We start from the raw sequence: 17613 nt of genomic DNA, 5'->3' as shown, positions 1-17613 counted from the left end.
CTGGTCTTTTCAGACCTCTCATCTATCACTCAATAAGCATGCTGACCAAGGCACAAAACATAGGCATATCATCCCACTTATCCATAGACATCCTTATCAGCATAAATCTCCACATTATTATACAGTCCAGCAGAAATACAGTAACTCAGATAAAACAGACCACACAGAACAAAGCCTACACTGTGTGTTGAATGTTGGACTGGCCAGCTGTTTTAGTGCTTAAGAGCAGTGACCTTTTTGTTGATGACTAAGTGTATGTGAGTGGCTGTGGTGCTGAGCCTTTTCTGTATGTAATTAAAGATATGCGCAGAAGCTGAGCAGAGGGAGTGGCTCAGCCCTCAGCTGTAATCACCAGTTGGGAGCTCTTAAATTAGCTCTACACACCATTATGGCTCACACTGGCTCACACATTAGTGCAGCACAGCGGCCAGGACCTGGCACACGCTTCTACAATTAGCAGCCTAAAAGTAATCACGACTGCATTAAAACAAGCACACACACTTACTATTTATTCACTGCCATCTGTGTGTGTCAGTGTGTATGCAAGAGTGATAAAGTGAAAGCAAGGGAGATAATGAGAGAAGGTGTTTAAAAAGGCAGAGAAATTGTGACAAAGGTGCACTTTCTCCTTCATTCTGTCTGAATAGTTGTAGAATAAAAGCAAAATAAAATTCCCTGCAGTTACCTTACAATAAACTATGGTTAAGCAAAGACATGTCATTTTTTTTCATGGAACATCATTCTGAAGGATAGTGAACAACCAACGAGGGCCTTGGCAGTCAGACCTTATTATTTTTATTTTATTATTATATAATTATATTATTGAAGGTAGGGTGCATGCTGAGTAATGTGAATGTTACTTCCGCTTTCAGATTTCTTGATGACAAGAAAAGGGTTGTTATGGTCAGTGGAGGAGACTGAATGCCTTACAGAATGGATGAGCCCCTCCCGCACACAAGATCAGAACTGGTCCTAAGTGCAAACTCAAGTATATATTTGGGACTAATGTGAAAATATTTGGTTTGTTTAATTATGTGCAGTGTAAAAATAAACCAACCAAATCGCAAACATTCCAAAAGAATATATGTAATTTTTTTTAGGAATTGCAAACAGATGAATATGTATTAAAGCACCCTTAGATTTCCATCATGAGGTTTGTCAAAATAGATTTTCTGCTCTTTATCCGTACAGGGAATGTATTAGGGTTGCAATTAATGATTATTTTCATAATTGATTAATCACCTGGTTATTTTTTCGATTAATCGTCTGAATAAAATCTTAATACCCTTTTTTTGCTTATTAAAAATAAAATCCACAAACTGAGTGGTACAAATATAAACTTATATATATATATATATATATATATATATATATATATATATATATATATATATATATATATATATATATGTATATATATATATATATATATATGTAAAACCCTGGACGGTGCCAATCCATCGCAGGGCACACTCACATACACATTCACACACTCCGGACACACCAATCAGCCTACCATTCATGTTTTTGTACTGGGGGAGGAAACGGGAGTACGCAGAGGAAACCCCCACAGCACGGTGAGAACATGTAAGCGCTGCACACACAGGATCGCGGTTTACATATACATATGTGTGTGTGTATATATATATATATATATATATATATATATATATATATATATATATATATATATATGTGTGTGTGTGTGTGTGTGTGTATATATATATATATATATATATATATATATATATATATATATATATATATATATATATATATATATATGTATATATGTGTGTGTGTGTGTGTGTGTGTGCGTGTGTGTGTGTGTGTGTGTCTGTGTATATCTATCTATCTATCTATCTATATATATATATATATATATATATATATATATATATATATATATATATATACAGTGAGGGAAAAAAGTATTTGATCCCCTGCTGATTTTGTACGTTTGCCCACTGACAAAGAAATGATCAGTCTATAATTTTAATGGTAGTTGTATTTGAACAGTGAGAGACAGAATAACAACAAAAAAATCCAGAAAAACGCATGTCAAAAATTTTATAAATTAATTTGCATTTTAATGAGGGAAATAAGTATTTGACCCCCTCTCAATCAGAAAGATTTCTGGCTCCCAGGTGTCTTTTATACAGGTAACGAGCTGAGATTAGGAGCACACTCTTAAAGGGAGTGCTCCTAATATCAGTTTGTTACCTGTATAAAAGACACCTGTCCACAGAAGCAATCAATCAATCAGATTCCAAACTCTCCACCATGGCCAAGACCAAAGAGCTCTCCAAGCATGTCAGGGACAAGACTGTAGACCTACACAAGTCTGGAATGGGCTACAAGTCCATTGCCAAGCAGCTTGGTGAGAAGGGGACAACAGTTGGTGCGATTATTCGCAAATGGAAGAAGCACAAAAGAACTGTCAATCTCCCTCGGCCTGGGGCTCCATGCAAGATCTCACCTCGTGGAGTTGCATTGATCATGAGAACAGTGAGGAATCAGCCCAGAACTACACGGGAGGATCTTGTCAATGATCTCAAGGCAGCTGGGACCATAGTCACCAAGAAAACAATTGGTAACACACTACGCCGTGAAGGACTGAAATCATGCAGCGCGCGCAAGGTCCGCTGCTCAAGAAAGCACATATACATGCCCGTCTGAAGTTTGCCAATGAACATCTGAATGATTCAGAGGACACCTGGGTGAAAGTGTTGAGGTCAGATGAGACCAAAATGGAGTTCTTTGGCATCAACTCAACTCGCCGTGTTTGGAGGAGGAGGAATGCTGCCTATGACCCCTGGAACACCATCCCCACCGTCAAACATGGAGGTGGAAACATTATGCTTTGGGGTTTTTTTTCTGCTAAGGGGACAGGACAACTTCACCGCATCAAAGGAACGATGGATGGGGCCATGTACCGTCAAATCTTGGGTGAAAACCTCCTTCCCTCAGACAGGGCATTGAAAATGGGTCGTGGATGGGCATTCCAGCATGGCAATGACCCAAAACACACGGCCAAGGCAACAAAGGAGTGGCTCAAGAAGAAGCACATTAAGGTCCTGGAGTGACCTAGGCAGTCTCCAGACCTTAATCCCATAGAAAATCTGTGGAGGGAGCTGAAGGTTCGAGTTGCCAAACGTCAGCCTCGAAACCTTAATGACTTTGAGAAGATCTGCAAAGAGGAGTGGGACAAAATCCCTCCTGAGATGTGTGCAAACCTGGTGGCCAACTACAAGAAACGTCTGACCTCTGTGATTGCCAACAAGGGTTTTTAAACCAAGTACTAAGTCATGTTTTGCAGAGGGGTCAAATACTTATTTCCCTCATTAAAATGCAAATCAATTTATAAAATTTTTGACATGCGTTTTTCTGGATTTTTTTGTTGTTATTCTGTCTCTCACTGTTCAAATAAATCTACCATTAAAATTATAGACTGATCATTTCTTTGTCAGTGGGCAAACGTACAAAATCAGCAGGGGATCAAATACTTCTTTCCCTCACTGTATATATATATATGCATTATTTTTTATGGATGCACAAAAAACACTGATAAACTACAGTCCTAAATTAATAATAAAATCTCACTTTCACTGCACTTTTCATTTCTGTTACTCACTGCCTTTACTTTGATCATAACATTTTTAATTAGACAGTACAGATCTTACTTTTGCTCCCACTGTTTATCACCACATCTACATTGCGAGTGAGGAGCAAGGTGGCCTCGTTACTAACAGATCACTTTTGTTATAATAAACGACAGAATTTACACTTCAAGCGTGTTAATACAGCATATAATGACAATATACTTGATTTAAACTGAACCTCGTTTTGCAGAACAGACCACGGTACTTGGTTTGTTTATTTGTTTGTTTGTGTTATTAAAGTAAATTTGCCAGGTGACTTGTATGCATGACGAAACAAAGACATTTATCTAATGTTCATATCAAACATTAAAAAAAACACCTAGGGGATAAAACACAGTGAGTGACAGTCAGGAAATGCCTTGCTGATGAGAGAAGTCAGAGGAGAATAGCCAGACACTTATGACCTTATAGGAAGTATAAGGTAACTCAAATAACCACTCTTTACAACCATGCTGTGCAGAAATGCATCTCAGAGCAAACAACATGTCAAACCTTAAGGCAGATGGGCTACTACAGCAGAAGATCACATTGGATCGAGAACAGGAATCTGAGACTACAGCACACACAGGCTCACCCAAACTGGGTAGTTGAAGAATTGGCAAAATATTGTCTGATCTGATTAATCTTGATATCTGCTGCAATATGCAGATGGCAGGGACAGAATTTGGTATGCTTATCTGTCAACATGCATCACAATCTCAAAGGAATGCTTCCAACACCTGGTGGAATTCATGCCATGAAGGACTGCAGCTGTTCTAAGGTCCTACTCAGTATTAGAATGAGTTAGTATCAGTTATATGATTAATATGCCAATAAATTGCATTGCAATTGAAAAATAAAACCTTACTGAGTGAGAAAGAGTGTGATCATGTTTCTAATTATGTGCGATTATTAGTGAGATGTGGATCTTTTCATTTAGCTTATTTCCATACATCAAGTAGCATGCATGCTCTCTCTTTACATTTCAATAAGCCTAGATCTGTGGGTGAGTATGTGAAAGTGCTTTGAACACATAGATCTTAAGCAGTAGTGATAGCCTCAAAGGGTGTCTCTTTTCTGATTACAGACACTTGTTTGGCATCACAGACACATCAGGCAGTGAAGAGTTTTACATTTCTTCATGCACTGCATCCACCAAAGTGTGGACTTGTGCCTATCATCTACAGCAATAGTCAATGTTGTTTAGAGAGTAAAAAAGCAGCGATTAGATTCCAGACGCTTGTCCAAACTGACACTATAATACATTGCTTCCCTTTTTAATTTAGCGCACTCTCACCTCCACTCTCACTTTATATATATATATATATATATATATATATATATATATATATATATATATATACGCTAGCTTGAAACTATTATTTTAGATTTAGATGTTGAAATACAGGTATGAATACACATGCCTAAGGGAAGTGGAGCCTGTTTTCTAATCAAGTTGAACAGATCAAAGATCAAACATTATCCTATCACACTCATATTATCACATCACACATTATCATTTCATACTCACAGCCTCTTCAGCATAGCCAATCCACAAAATGCTCCAGGCTCCACTGTACTAATCAAATTACTCCTCAGGTCCCTACAGAGAGAAGGAGAAAGAGCCACACATTATTTAACATTATTTAACAAACTACTGTGTCCCCCAAACCCCCTAGGACCATTTCCACATTTTGTAGTTTTACAACCTGAAAATGAAGTGGACATAATTAAGACTGCATGTTAGGAATGTACACAAAATGACCCTTAATGTTGAAGTGGGGGGAAATATGGATTTTAATATAGTCAATATAGTTGCTGTGAACCCCTAAATTAATTTCAATGCAACCAGTTTGAATCATCCATACATTTTCTGTACTGGTTATCCTACACAGGGTAGTGGGGGAGGCTGGAGCCTATCCCAGGGGACTCAGGGCACGAGGTGGGGGACACACTAGATGGAGTGCCAACCCATCACAGAGCACAATCACACACACAAACATGCATGCACTACGGACAATTCAGAGATGCCAATCAGCGTACAGCACATGTCTTTGGACTGGGGGAAAGAACCAGAGGAAAACCCAGAGGCATGGGGAGAATATGCTAGCTCTGTGACATAGGGTGGAGGCAGGAATCGAACCCTCAACCCAAAAGGTGCGAGGCAAACCGCGCCAGTTTGAATCAAGAAGTTATATAATCAGTTGAAGGAATCCACAAATTAATGTGATTTCAGTATACTGTAAATACACCTGTTTCTGGAAGATCGAATTAGAGAACCTACAGTATGTAAACATATAGCATAACAATTCTGGTACAAAGTTCTGAAAAATCATCAATTGGGGTTTGTTTATTTAAAAAATCCTAAACTTTAACCATACCATGGAGCATCATTAAATCATTCACTTATTCATCTTTGATAACAGTGAGTCCATTACAGGGCACCATCCACACACATGCTGACAAAATATAGCATTGCCAATCCACCTACCTCTATGTTTTTGGATAGTGGGAGGAAACCGGTGTGAACACGCGGAGAACATGTGAAACTCAACATAGACAGTAACTCGAGTTCAGAATAACATCATGGACCCTTAAGCTGTGATGTGGCAATGTTACCCACTATACCACTGTGCTGCCCAACCTATAAATCCATTATTAAAACTGTACTGTACACAGTACAAGCATGACTCTGCCTAGATGAGGCCATCCACCAAAAGTCAGTGACTTGGTAAGGAGGAGATTAGTCAGAGAAGCAACTGAGAGAAGAAGTTAAAGGGGATCGAATACTTATGCAATTCATTGTATGTTGAAGCTCTTTGCAGACGCAAACACACATTCATTCTCTTTAATGTCTGTGTGGACTTTAATCCTCACATCACTGTGGGTTTTAGAGCTGCACGAGGGGACCAATTACTTCTCAACATAATGGTCTGCCCTTCAAAGCAGATGGTCAGTAATCCCACACACACACACACACACACACACACACACACACACACATGCTCGTTAAACTAATGCAAGCCACAGAGGACATTCTCATCCTCATTACACTCCCATTCTCTTTATGCACACTGTGTGTTTAGAGGCACAGTCGAATCTAAAGGAATCAGCCTCCACTGGGCTTTTTGAGTGTCATCTCTGAGCCCACATTCCAAAAACAGGGCCTTCACTTTCAGCTAAAGCGCTGGATTAAAGATGTAGAATGCTACCCAGTGATCAGATCAGAGTCTCAGAACGTTAGCAATCAGCCCCTCCCTTTGGCCCGCCCTCTCAGCCTCCGCACACACAGTACACTAAAAATACATTAAATGATTTCAGAACTCTGTGTGTTCCTCCGGGGCTAAAGCAAACTTCCTAAAATTGTGTCCTCATACTTCCTGCGTCTGTCTAAGGGGAGTGACAGGATTCTGAAGGAGCTCTGGGAGCAGCAACGGTGTAAGGAGACATAACTGACACACATGTGCTCAATCATTCTGACGCCTGCTGATTAGAGAACTGGCTCAAAAAGGGCCATAAAAGCAAAATGGGAAACATGCACAGTATTTAAGTGGAAAATGAATTTTGCTAACAATGATTCTGATGTATAAGACAGTAGAGTCAAATGGTTTGTTTACTTTTTTAATGTAGGTTTTTAGGTTTTAAATCATAGGAATTACCTTTGTTTATACATTTTTATACATTTTATTTGTGCAATTAATTTTTGTTGTTTTATTCTTAATTTTCTCTACTTCCCTTGTAGTTGTTTTTGTTTTTTTCCATAGAAGTTCATAACATTGCTAATCCAACTCCTTTTGATATGACCTGAGTGCGTGATAGTTTGGCTAACAAGAAAGCCTGGGAAGCTAATCGTTGGGTTTGGAGTGCAAAGCACAATAAAGACAACGTTACACAACAAAAGCTGTGAAACGTCCAATTCAAAACACAACATAGCATTAAATCTACCCTTAAACTTTGATAAATTGGATTTATCAGGCAGATGTACGCTGTCGAAAAGTCCTATGGTCACTTGCTCGCTATAGTAAAAAGTGAAGAAGGAAGTGCGCACAGAGTACAAAACTGAGAGCACGGATTGGAAAAACAGTGCGCTCGGATTACAAAACAGAAGGTACGGATTGCAAAGCCGAGGGTAGGGATTACAAAACCGAGGGTACGGTTTACAAAACCGAGGGTACTGATTACACATGGCTGTATTTTTTTTTTCTTACCTGACACTAGGGGGGCTCCGTATGAAGCTTTTCAGGTCAAACCTTTTTACAGGAGAAAGATATTTCTGATTGCAAATCCACAGCAGTTTAAAAAAAAAAAAACTTAAGCATTTAGCATCTGAGTGAGAGGGTCATTAAAAGCTGAAAAATGACTGTTGTCTTCTATTAATGGGGTGTGTCTACAATTAAGAAACATACCCATTCAGCTCCATTTCACCCCTCCATTTCTTTCATCTATTAAGCTCTTTCACTGCTTATCTTTGTATGGCATGAGTATTTGTATGTTCAGCAGTTAACGGCTAACCTATGTAATTATACATTGGTGTTATAAGGTTCTGTCTACCATTCATTATTAACCCAGATAGAACCTTATGTAACCTTAGGTCACGATATGTAACTGAGGAAATTTATGGTTAACCATCATTGGTCAGTTCACTACTTATCTTTTATCATTTCATTCATCTTCAGTAATTATTTTATCTTGGTTTAGGCTGTGATGGATCCAGAACCTTATTCTAGGAGCACTGATTGTGAGGCGGGAATACACCCTGGATGAGACAACATTCCATCGCAGGGCACAGTGCACAGGCATATTATTACATTCATTCACACTTAGGGCAATTCACAATAATTGAATCCACCAATCAGCATGCAAACCTGCAAATCATCTCATTTATTAGTAATCGGGAAACAGACGGGAAATTGCATGATCACATGCTTGCTGAGCCTTCTGATGGTGGGTGTGTGCGCACTTGTGGGAAATAGATTAAAGACACATCTTTACTTAATTTTGAGACCTTTTTTAACTCTATTACTTGTCTTAAAAGTTATATACCTACAACCCTTTCTATTCCCCAAGGAAGTTAAAGCACATAAAGCTGAAGTATTGATCTAATTTGAGTATTAAAAAAATTTAAGTGCACTTTGACTGAATATAACACTTATTTGTCCACTTTTTTATCGTTTCATAAATAGACAGATAACACCCTTGTTATCCAAACTAACCAATAATTCTGGGTGTGTATTAAATGTGTCTTATAAAATTTGCTTAGCTCCTCTATTCTAATGCTTGTTTTATTACACATACAGTAGCTCTTCAGTCATCATATTGAAAGGTTTCTTGCATATGAAGTTTATATTAATGTTATACAGTATTTGAAGAAATGGGGGCATAGGATAAAAAGTCCAGGGCCTGTAAAGGGGTATTTTATTTTACATTTGAATTTAAGAACCTTGATGAACCCATCTTCATTTACCATTTTATTTGGGACAAATGTAAGTTTTTAACCAAAATGTTTTGAACCTGGGCCTAAGACAATTTCCTCCATGTTCCACAAGGTTGAACTTAACCGCTAAAACAATATACCTCACCTAATGAAAATACAAATTGTGGACGCTGGCTCTCACTAAATGTAATGATTTACAAATTACAAATCAGTTACTTTCTATTGTTTAATACTGACAGAGTCTATTGTTAATGTCAATAATTTCAAGTCTTATTGCATTACTAAATTTTATTGCATTAATAAAGTCTTATTGCATCTTCTGTGGTCATGTTCTATGTGTGTTCGAGAAAATAATCTATTACATACCACACTGAGTTGGCAAGAGAATTAATAATATTTACTAATTTAATAATAGTATTAATTAAAGAAAAATAATGGTGCAAAGACATAGTGAATGATCTGTCCTTATCAGAAAATGAATGATTGACAATAACTGTATTAATTTATTAATGCTTCCTAAAGATTTTCACCTTGCAAATTTCTTTGTTTGGATGGAGATGTGATGTGTTTCTGGAGAGAACACAGTGGTACAGGGAAAAGCTAACCTTAGCCAGCTAGCTAGTCTGTTGTTTGTGACTGTGTGATATGAGACTGTGTTGACAGTAGGGCTCTAGAGTGAAACTGTTTTTCCCTCATTTGCCTCTTTAAAAAAAGTCAAAGTAGAATGTAGCCTTATCAGCATGCATGCAAGACTAGATTTTGTCCTGTTTATCATAACACTGTGATTTCATATCAGGGCAGAAGGTCAGAATTCCTGCACAACAGTTCATGCAGCAGGTACAAAGGAACACACTCATGCTAGGTATGGTACATTTTCAATAGAGATTTAATAACTTATCTGAGAAAAGGTATATGTACATCATATCATTGCACACATCTTACACGTATTTTAATTTCATAAACAACCAAGTTTGTTAGCCAAAATTAACCAAAATGTGAAATGTTGGCCAAAGTTAATGCACACAACCTAAAAAATTTTCAGAGTTGGATGGGTGTGTATGGTGTGTACTAGTGTCATTCACACCTACAATGATTTCACTTTCAAAGGGAACTCAACGTTGAGTGAGCTTCGTGCTGTGGGAAAGCCTTCGTGTCCGACCGGTATCAGAAGTCTGTGTAAAATCAGGCAAATTTATAGGCTTGCCGTTGTCAGGTGACGTGACATTTCGCATGTCACCTGACTATAAATGGCACCTGTAAATCACTTCATCAGCTTATTTATCTTCAGCAAAGCCGCATGTCTGTTGTTTGTGTGAACAAACATTGTAAAAACTCTTCACTACTCTCTGTTTTACTGCTTTTATACATACATACATATATATATATATATATATATATATATATATATATATATATATATATATATATATATATATATATATATATATATATATATGTATGTATAAAAGCCCACATTTTACAATAATTATAAAATCATCAAAACTCTGGAATAACACAAATGGAACTATGTGAATTACGTTGTGATAAAAAAATCCAAAATAAATCAAAATAATTTACTATTTTAGCATCTTCACAGTAGATACCCTTTTTGACTAGAATGTGTTCTTGGCATTTTCTCAACCAGTTACTTAGATTCTTTTTAAACAGTATTAAAGGAATTCCCACCTATGCTGGACACTTGCTGGCTGCTTTTCAGAATATTTCTCTCCAAGTCATCCATTTAAATAATTTTTTTTTTGGTAAATAGAATGTTAGTTTTCTAATGAAAGAAATGAATATGGGAGCCAGTGCATCATTGGTGAGCAACTTTCAGTCCTATAAAGAGCTGCTCAAAGTGATCAGTTGAGAAATTAAAATTAGACTGGCCCGGGGAAGAGGAAGAGACTCATGGCATGCTGGAAGAGCGCTTCCTTCCCAGCAAAACAAAAACTCCCTCACACAACATAAATTTCCCCTTTTTCCCCAGAAGTGCACCACTCCCCGTGCTTCTGGGGAAAGCTGTACACCAGTCGTGTTTGCAACTCCACAGCGTCGGATTATTTGGCCATCATGAGGAATAAACAGTATGGTTATTTTGCTATGCTGAAGGTGGAGGTGGCTCCTCTACCTCTCTCCATCAACGGCATCAAAATTACGGGGACCAGCTTTGTCATCCAAGCCATGTGAGACCACCTGGGCATTGGTTGGCAAAGCCTATGCAGCAGCCAGTCTTGCTTGTTGGTCTCTGCATACAATGGCAGTATTGCAGACCTACCAGGCAGACCTGCTGAATGAGCTCGACAGTCAGGAGGGAATTGGGCCCAAGGTGGTGCCGGAGCTTTGCCGGGCCACAGATTTTTCGTGCGCTTGGTCACAGCGGAGAGGCACCTGTGGCTCAACCACTTGGGGATGAGAGTTAAATATAAAGTCTCCCTTCTGGACGCCCCTGTTAGACCTTCTCACCTGTTCGGCAGCGCGGCTAATGCCATCGTCGGAAGGTTTCGGGTGGCAAAAAAGCAAACGGTGGCTTCCAGCCAGTTCCTGCCCCGTTGTGTCGAGTTTGCCCAAGCCAGTACAAATGTGAGGGAGGCACAGTTGGCGAGTTGGCAGTATTATTGTAGGGCCCCCCCAGTCAATGTCATCCCAAGTTTTCAGTGTTCTCTGGTCAGCGAGCTGTCACAGGGCAATTAACTTATGATGCTTTCCCTCCAACAAAATGTGAAATAGTTAAAGTCACTAAAGACCATCTGGCAGCATGGAAACTACTGACAAATGTATCTCCGTGGGTTATGTCCACGATAAAAAAAGGGTTACTAGGTCCAGTTCAGAGAAACCTCCTCCCCTGCTTCAGAGGTGTGCTCACCACAGTAGTCAGCACAGACTACTTAGTGCAGTAAGTAAGATCTCTCTTGGACAAAGGGGCCATAGAACATGTACCTCATGTCACTATTTCCTGGTTCACAAAAATGACGAGAGTATGCGGCCAATTTTAGATCTGCATAATCTGAACCATACTCTTCAGACATACAGGTTCAAGATGTTGACGCTCAAACTTATCATTCCTCAGATATAGTTCAAGAATTGGTTTGTGTCGATAGATCTAAAATGTGCATATTTCCACATAGAAATATTGCCCAGTCACAGGAAGTTCCTGAGATTCACGTTTGGAGGAACTCTCGGTCTGAACTATGGAAACTGTGGGTCTGGCCCTTGAGGGGCACCAGCTCATGGATTCTGGTCTCTCAACCAAGGTTGTAGAGACCATGTTAAACACTAGAGCACCATCCATGAGAAAATTGTATGCTTTCAAGTGGCAACTTTTTGTACAGTGGTGTGAAGAACGTCAGTTAGACCCAGTAAATAACACAATAGCTACAGTCATGGAGCAAAAATGAAGATACTTTCCAGACAACACATATCAAAAAAGCTGGATGTCCTCATTTATTAGTTTTTGATTGTTTTCATCTATGCTGGAATTTCACAAATCTCCCAAATCTGTGAGTCCGTAACTCGAGTTTGTAAACTGAAAAAAAAAACTGTGCTATAATCTGAAATATAATAATACTAAAACAATCTGAAACAATATAAAAATAGTAGAAAAATAATTTTAGTTTTCACAGAAAATGAGCATTAAGGTAACTATGCAGCCGTTACTAATGAACAATTTAGCATTTTCCAGTCTGGGAAAATAGTAAACCAGCTGTAAACACTGAAACATCCCATGCAGTGGAAGAACAAGCTCTCCAGCTGGTCAGAGTCAAAATGAGATTTAAACAGAAACGATGCTTCTTCCCTTAAACTCTGTTTGACATTTATACTTTCTCCACAGCAGTCCATACAGTATCAATGTCTGGTGCTACACTCCTGACAAACTTTAACAGTTGCACTTAATATTTCACCAGCAGTTGCACCTAATTAGTTTCTGCCCTCACAGTGTATGTAGGTGTGTGTGAGTAAGTCCCTATCCATGCTCATTGAGCCAAGCTGCTACACCACCCGCTCCCACTGTGACATTAATGTGGAGATTTATGGCCTAATGGTCACACTCCACACATAGAGGCTTTGGAGAAAAATATGTGTATGTGTGTCGTTGGAGAAAGCCATTGTATGTGTCCCACTGTGTATGTATATATATATATATATATATATATATATATAGATGTGTGTGTGTGTGTGTGTGTGTGTGTGTGTGTGTGTGTGTGTATTGCTACTGAAGAAAAGTTTTGTAAGACCCTGCCAGATGAGGTCACTAAGAAGACATCTTCACTGTAGAAGGCTGAAGGTTTTAGGGAAGATGACAGAGAGCAGGAGAAGACTTCTATAATTATAACTAATACTGTATCCACTAAACTTATGACAGCTATGCATCAACAGTAAGTCATGCAGGAAATATTCCACAGATGGATATAGAAACAAATTGTCAATTAAGGAGTTTTTGGAGGTTGGTTGAGGAGTAATCTGATCACTGTCTAAAAACTGCCATGTCATGGGAAGGACATTTCTTAGACAGTGATAAATCCAAGAACAAAGTAAAGTGAAGAGTCTTTTCAGATTGGTAGCTTAATTAACAGTTAGATACAGTAGCTCCGACAACTGCACAAAAAAACTAAATTAAAAGTGACTCTTGTTGGAGACCATCTGAAGAAAAATCTTATAATTGTTCTTTTCTCTCTGAATAAATTCAGAGTTCAATTCCGTTTCAAAACAAACCAAGCTTTTATTCTGTAGTGTTGCCGGTATACTGGTAATGATGCTTGTTCCAGGCAACCCAGTTAACTGAGGTAACAATCAAATAACATCAGATCCCCCCACACACAGGAAGAGTTTTCATGGCACTAATGAACAAAAGAGAGATGAATTGCTGTTCAGAACAATTTACAGAGCTGAGAATGGAACACATTCACAAAAAGAGTTATACATACACACTCGCTTCAGCCATCACTCTGAGCTCAGAGGAAACCTGTGTAACAATGTCATTTAGGTGTCTGTGATGACATCACTGTCTGAAATACTGCTTCCCCTTCCTGTTTCCTTCCTAGACATGAGCCAGACATTACAAAGAGCTTTCAGTTGTACATACTGAGACTAAGGATTTGAACCTTACTCCACATACACTACAATTTATGATCACAAGCAACAGCCACTGACCCATAAAAGCACCGTTCAACATGCCAAAATGCTCTAATTCAGCGCTAAGAGCAACATCAGTGACAGGTAGAATGCTCCATTCATCACACTTCATCCCAAACGCAGTTGGCACATAATCATTTTCTGACAATTGCAATTCAGAGCACATCTCTGATGTGAGTTTTATTCTACATAGAGCATTAGAAATAAAAATATCCAAGACATGTCATGTATGCTTTTTGAGAATTAATGCAGACAAGCAGGCACAAATATAGAAAATCAGTCAGCTGAAACCACAAGTAGAAGCGATGCCAAGATTACAAAATCTCACTTCAGCATTTATTTAAAGAGATCTGATTCTGATGAAAGACCACATCTGTGAGGTTTGGGGTGAAGACAAGAAATTGAAAAATGAAGTGGTTAAATGAGAATGTCTGTTCAACTTCATTCAGCACATTCATATTCATGGTAAAATATGTCAAGAGCTGTTGATCAGTACTGTTGGGGTCGTTAAACACTGTGTATTCCTTCTAGCCACTTTATTTAACATATCTTTTTAATCCATTATGTAAGTGTACAGTAAGAGCCTACACTCAAGGAAATGATCTTAGCTTCCAAAAAGGGTTCACATACTTAAGTATGTGTGTATTCTTCCTGCATCAAATGGCTTCTAACAGTATACATCTCATCACTTTCCAGGCACAATTTGTGTTAATCATCCCCTAGCTATTAATCTGTGTCAGGTTTTGACCACTACACTGGTGTTAGATCGATAATTCTGGTTTCTCATCATTAAGGTTTTTTAAAATCCCAACAACACTGATGCATCTGAAATGCTCATACCAGCACCACACACATCCGTGTCACTGCTGCATTGAAAATGGTCAGTCTGGTTAGCGGTGGTCCTATGCTTCTTTTCCATTTTCTTTAGCATGGAAATATATTTGATTAAATAACTGCATATTCAGGTTGGTAAAAGCTGCAACTTAATCAAAAATAATTATAGGAAGCAATTTCATGTGGTGTGTTATTCAAACTCTAATTATGCAGAATAAATTAGATTAGTTGTTATTATGTATATAGTGAATATCTAGTTTTCATAATTTTTCGCAAAGATTACAATGCTACAGTCAGTATTGTATGTTCACATTTTCTCGGTACCTTCTGCTAATTAATTATATCTTGCAGACCTCTGCCTCTCATCCCAGAAACTCATACAGTACTGTGCAAATATCTTAGGCACATGCAAATAAATGCGGTACAGAAAAGATGCCTTCAAAAATAAAGAAATTAAATGTTTCTACATTTAAAAACATACTATAACTTGCAGTAATAAACAGTAATAAATGAAACAAAGTCAATATTTAGTTTAATGAAAAGTAGTCTCAGGTGCACTTTCTGCAGTTTTATAAGGAAATTAACTGGTAAGTTTTATTGACCATCTTGCAGAACCAGTCACAGTTCTTCTGGAGATTTTGACTGTTGCACTTGCTTCTTATTTTTGCAGCAAAACCTAGCAGCTTTCAGTATGTTTATTGTCTGAAAAGTGTTCTCTTACATAATGTTACGAAACAAGACTTGGACAGGAAGTAAGCACAGGAGTAAAGTCTTTATTTGCACACTAAAGTCACTAGTACAGGAAACGGGAAAACGGGGTCAAAACTGAAACAAGATTTGAGGCATGAAACACTAAACGTAGAACACGACTACGAAATACTACAGCGTAGCACAATAATCCATCAACCCATTTTACAACTGTACTCATCTAGCGTTTAGATATAGCATAAAACAAAAAACTATACGTGAAAACTATTTAACTAAGGCAATGGCACGAAGCTAGAACAAATCAGGGAACCGCTACCGTTTAACACATTTACACAGATACACATTAACTAGAACTGAGGCGTGATACATGAAATCAAAGCAGGGCATAGAAATATTACCGCATAACGAGTTACACATCTAACTTCATTACCTCTAATACTTGTTTAACTATGGCATGCAACTATTGTTTAACAATGACATGAAACTCTCGTTTACCTATGACATGAAACTATCGTTTAACTATGACATGAAACTCTGGTTTAACTATGACATGAATCTCTCGTTTAACTATGGCATGAGACTCGTTTAATAATGACATCAAACTCTCGTTTAACTATGACATGAAACTCTCATTTAACTATGACATGAAACTAGGAACAAGAAACTAGGCAGGACATGGAAACTTTACTGCGTGGCACCATTACACCCATCAGTCTCTAATACCGCGTGACGTGCACAGCAACATGAGGGGTTTAATTAACCAGTCACAATTACCTTAATTTCTGACAGCTGGTAACGCTTGGAAACACACCCTCGCGCCTCCGCCAATAACTGAACAGGGAGGGGACAGGACAAAAACCAAAACAAGTGCACATGTCCATTGTAAACAAAGTCCTATCGTCCATGCACATTTCAAGCACGTGCACGTGCTCTCCTGCTGACCGTGCACGTCGTGGCCGCAGCGCCATCTGCCAGTGAGATCGTGACAGAACCCCCCTCCCAAGGCACTCCTCCAGGAGCGCCAAAGAACACCTCCCTCCAACAGGGGTCCTGGTCCCCAGTGTAATCTGTCCTTTGATGCATCAGGAAACAGGGCGGCCTCCGCCGGGCAGCCTACAGGCGGAGCACCACCCTCAGCGGGGCTAGGGCATGGGGCGACATCCACCGCAGGGCTGGAGCTCGGGGTGACGTCCTCAGCGGGGCTGGAATGCTGGGCGACGTCCTCTGAGGGGCTGGAGCTCGGAGAGACGTCCTCAGTGGGGCTGGAGCTCGGAGAGACGTCCTCAGCGGGGCTGGAGCTCGGATAGACGTCCTCTGCGGGGCTGGAGCTCAGAGAGACATCCTCTGCGGGGCTGGAGCTCAAAGGGACGTCCTCTGCGGGGCTGGAGCTCAGAGGGATGTCCTCTGCGGGGCTGGAACATGGGACAGCTTCCTCGGTGGGACAGGAATGCAGGACAGCTTCCTCGGTGGGACAGGACAGCGGGACAGCTTCCTCGGCCGGAAAGGACAGCAGGACAGATTCCTTGGCGGGACAGGACAGCGGGACAGCTTCCTCGCTGGGACAGAACAGCGGGACAGATTCCTCGGCCTGGGGCCCTGAGGTTGCCAGGTTGACCGCGGACTGGAACCCCAAGGTCGCCACGTTGACCTCGGGCTGGGACCCCAAGATCACCACGTTAACCTGGGCTGGGACTCTGAAGCTGAGACCTCCCAGTAGGTCTCCAGCTGGAGCTCTGAGGTCGCCATGTTGACCTCAGGGGGGAGCTCTGAGGTCGCCACGTTGACCTCAGGCTGGAGCTCCGGAGCTGAGACCTCCCCGTAGGTCTCAGGCTGGAGCTCTGGGGTCGCCTGGTTGACCTCCTTTGC

The 17613-nt window shown here is 39.6% G+C and overlaps 1 protein-coding gene across 2 annotated transcripts in view; it reads right to left on the bottom strand.

Annotated features, from left to right (window-relative positions):
- The window catches only part of LOC108263736 (adhesion G protein-coupled receptor A1), a 249881-nt gene that overhangs the window by 188078 nt on the left and 44190 nt on the right, over positions 1 to 17613 (bottom strand). For both annotated transcript variants that reach the window (XM_017464813.3, XM_047154070.2), the window contains one exon: positions 5173 to 5244. In XM_017464813.3, the coding sequence (XP_017320302.2) occupies positions 5173 to 5244 (72 nt within the window). The remainder of the gene's footprint in view (positions 1 to 5172; positions 5245 to 17613) is intronic.

The sequence above is a fragment of the Ictalurus punctatus genome, chromosome 3 (assembly GCF_001660625.3).
Source record: "Ictalurus punctatus breed USDA103 chromosome 3, Coco_2.0, whole genome shotgun sequence".
NCBI classification, from domain to species: domain Eukaryota; kingdom Metazoa; phylum Chordata; class Actinopteri; order Siluriformes; family Ictaluridae; genus Ictalurus; species Ictalurus punctatus.
Note: the sequence above shows the minus strand (reverse complement) of the source record. Positions and strands in the feature narration are given on the sequence as shown.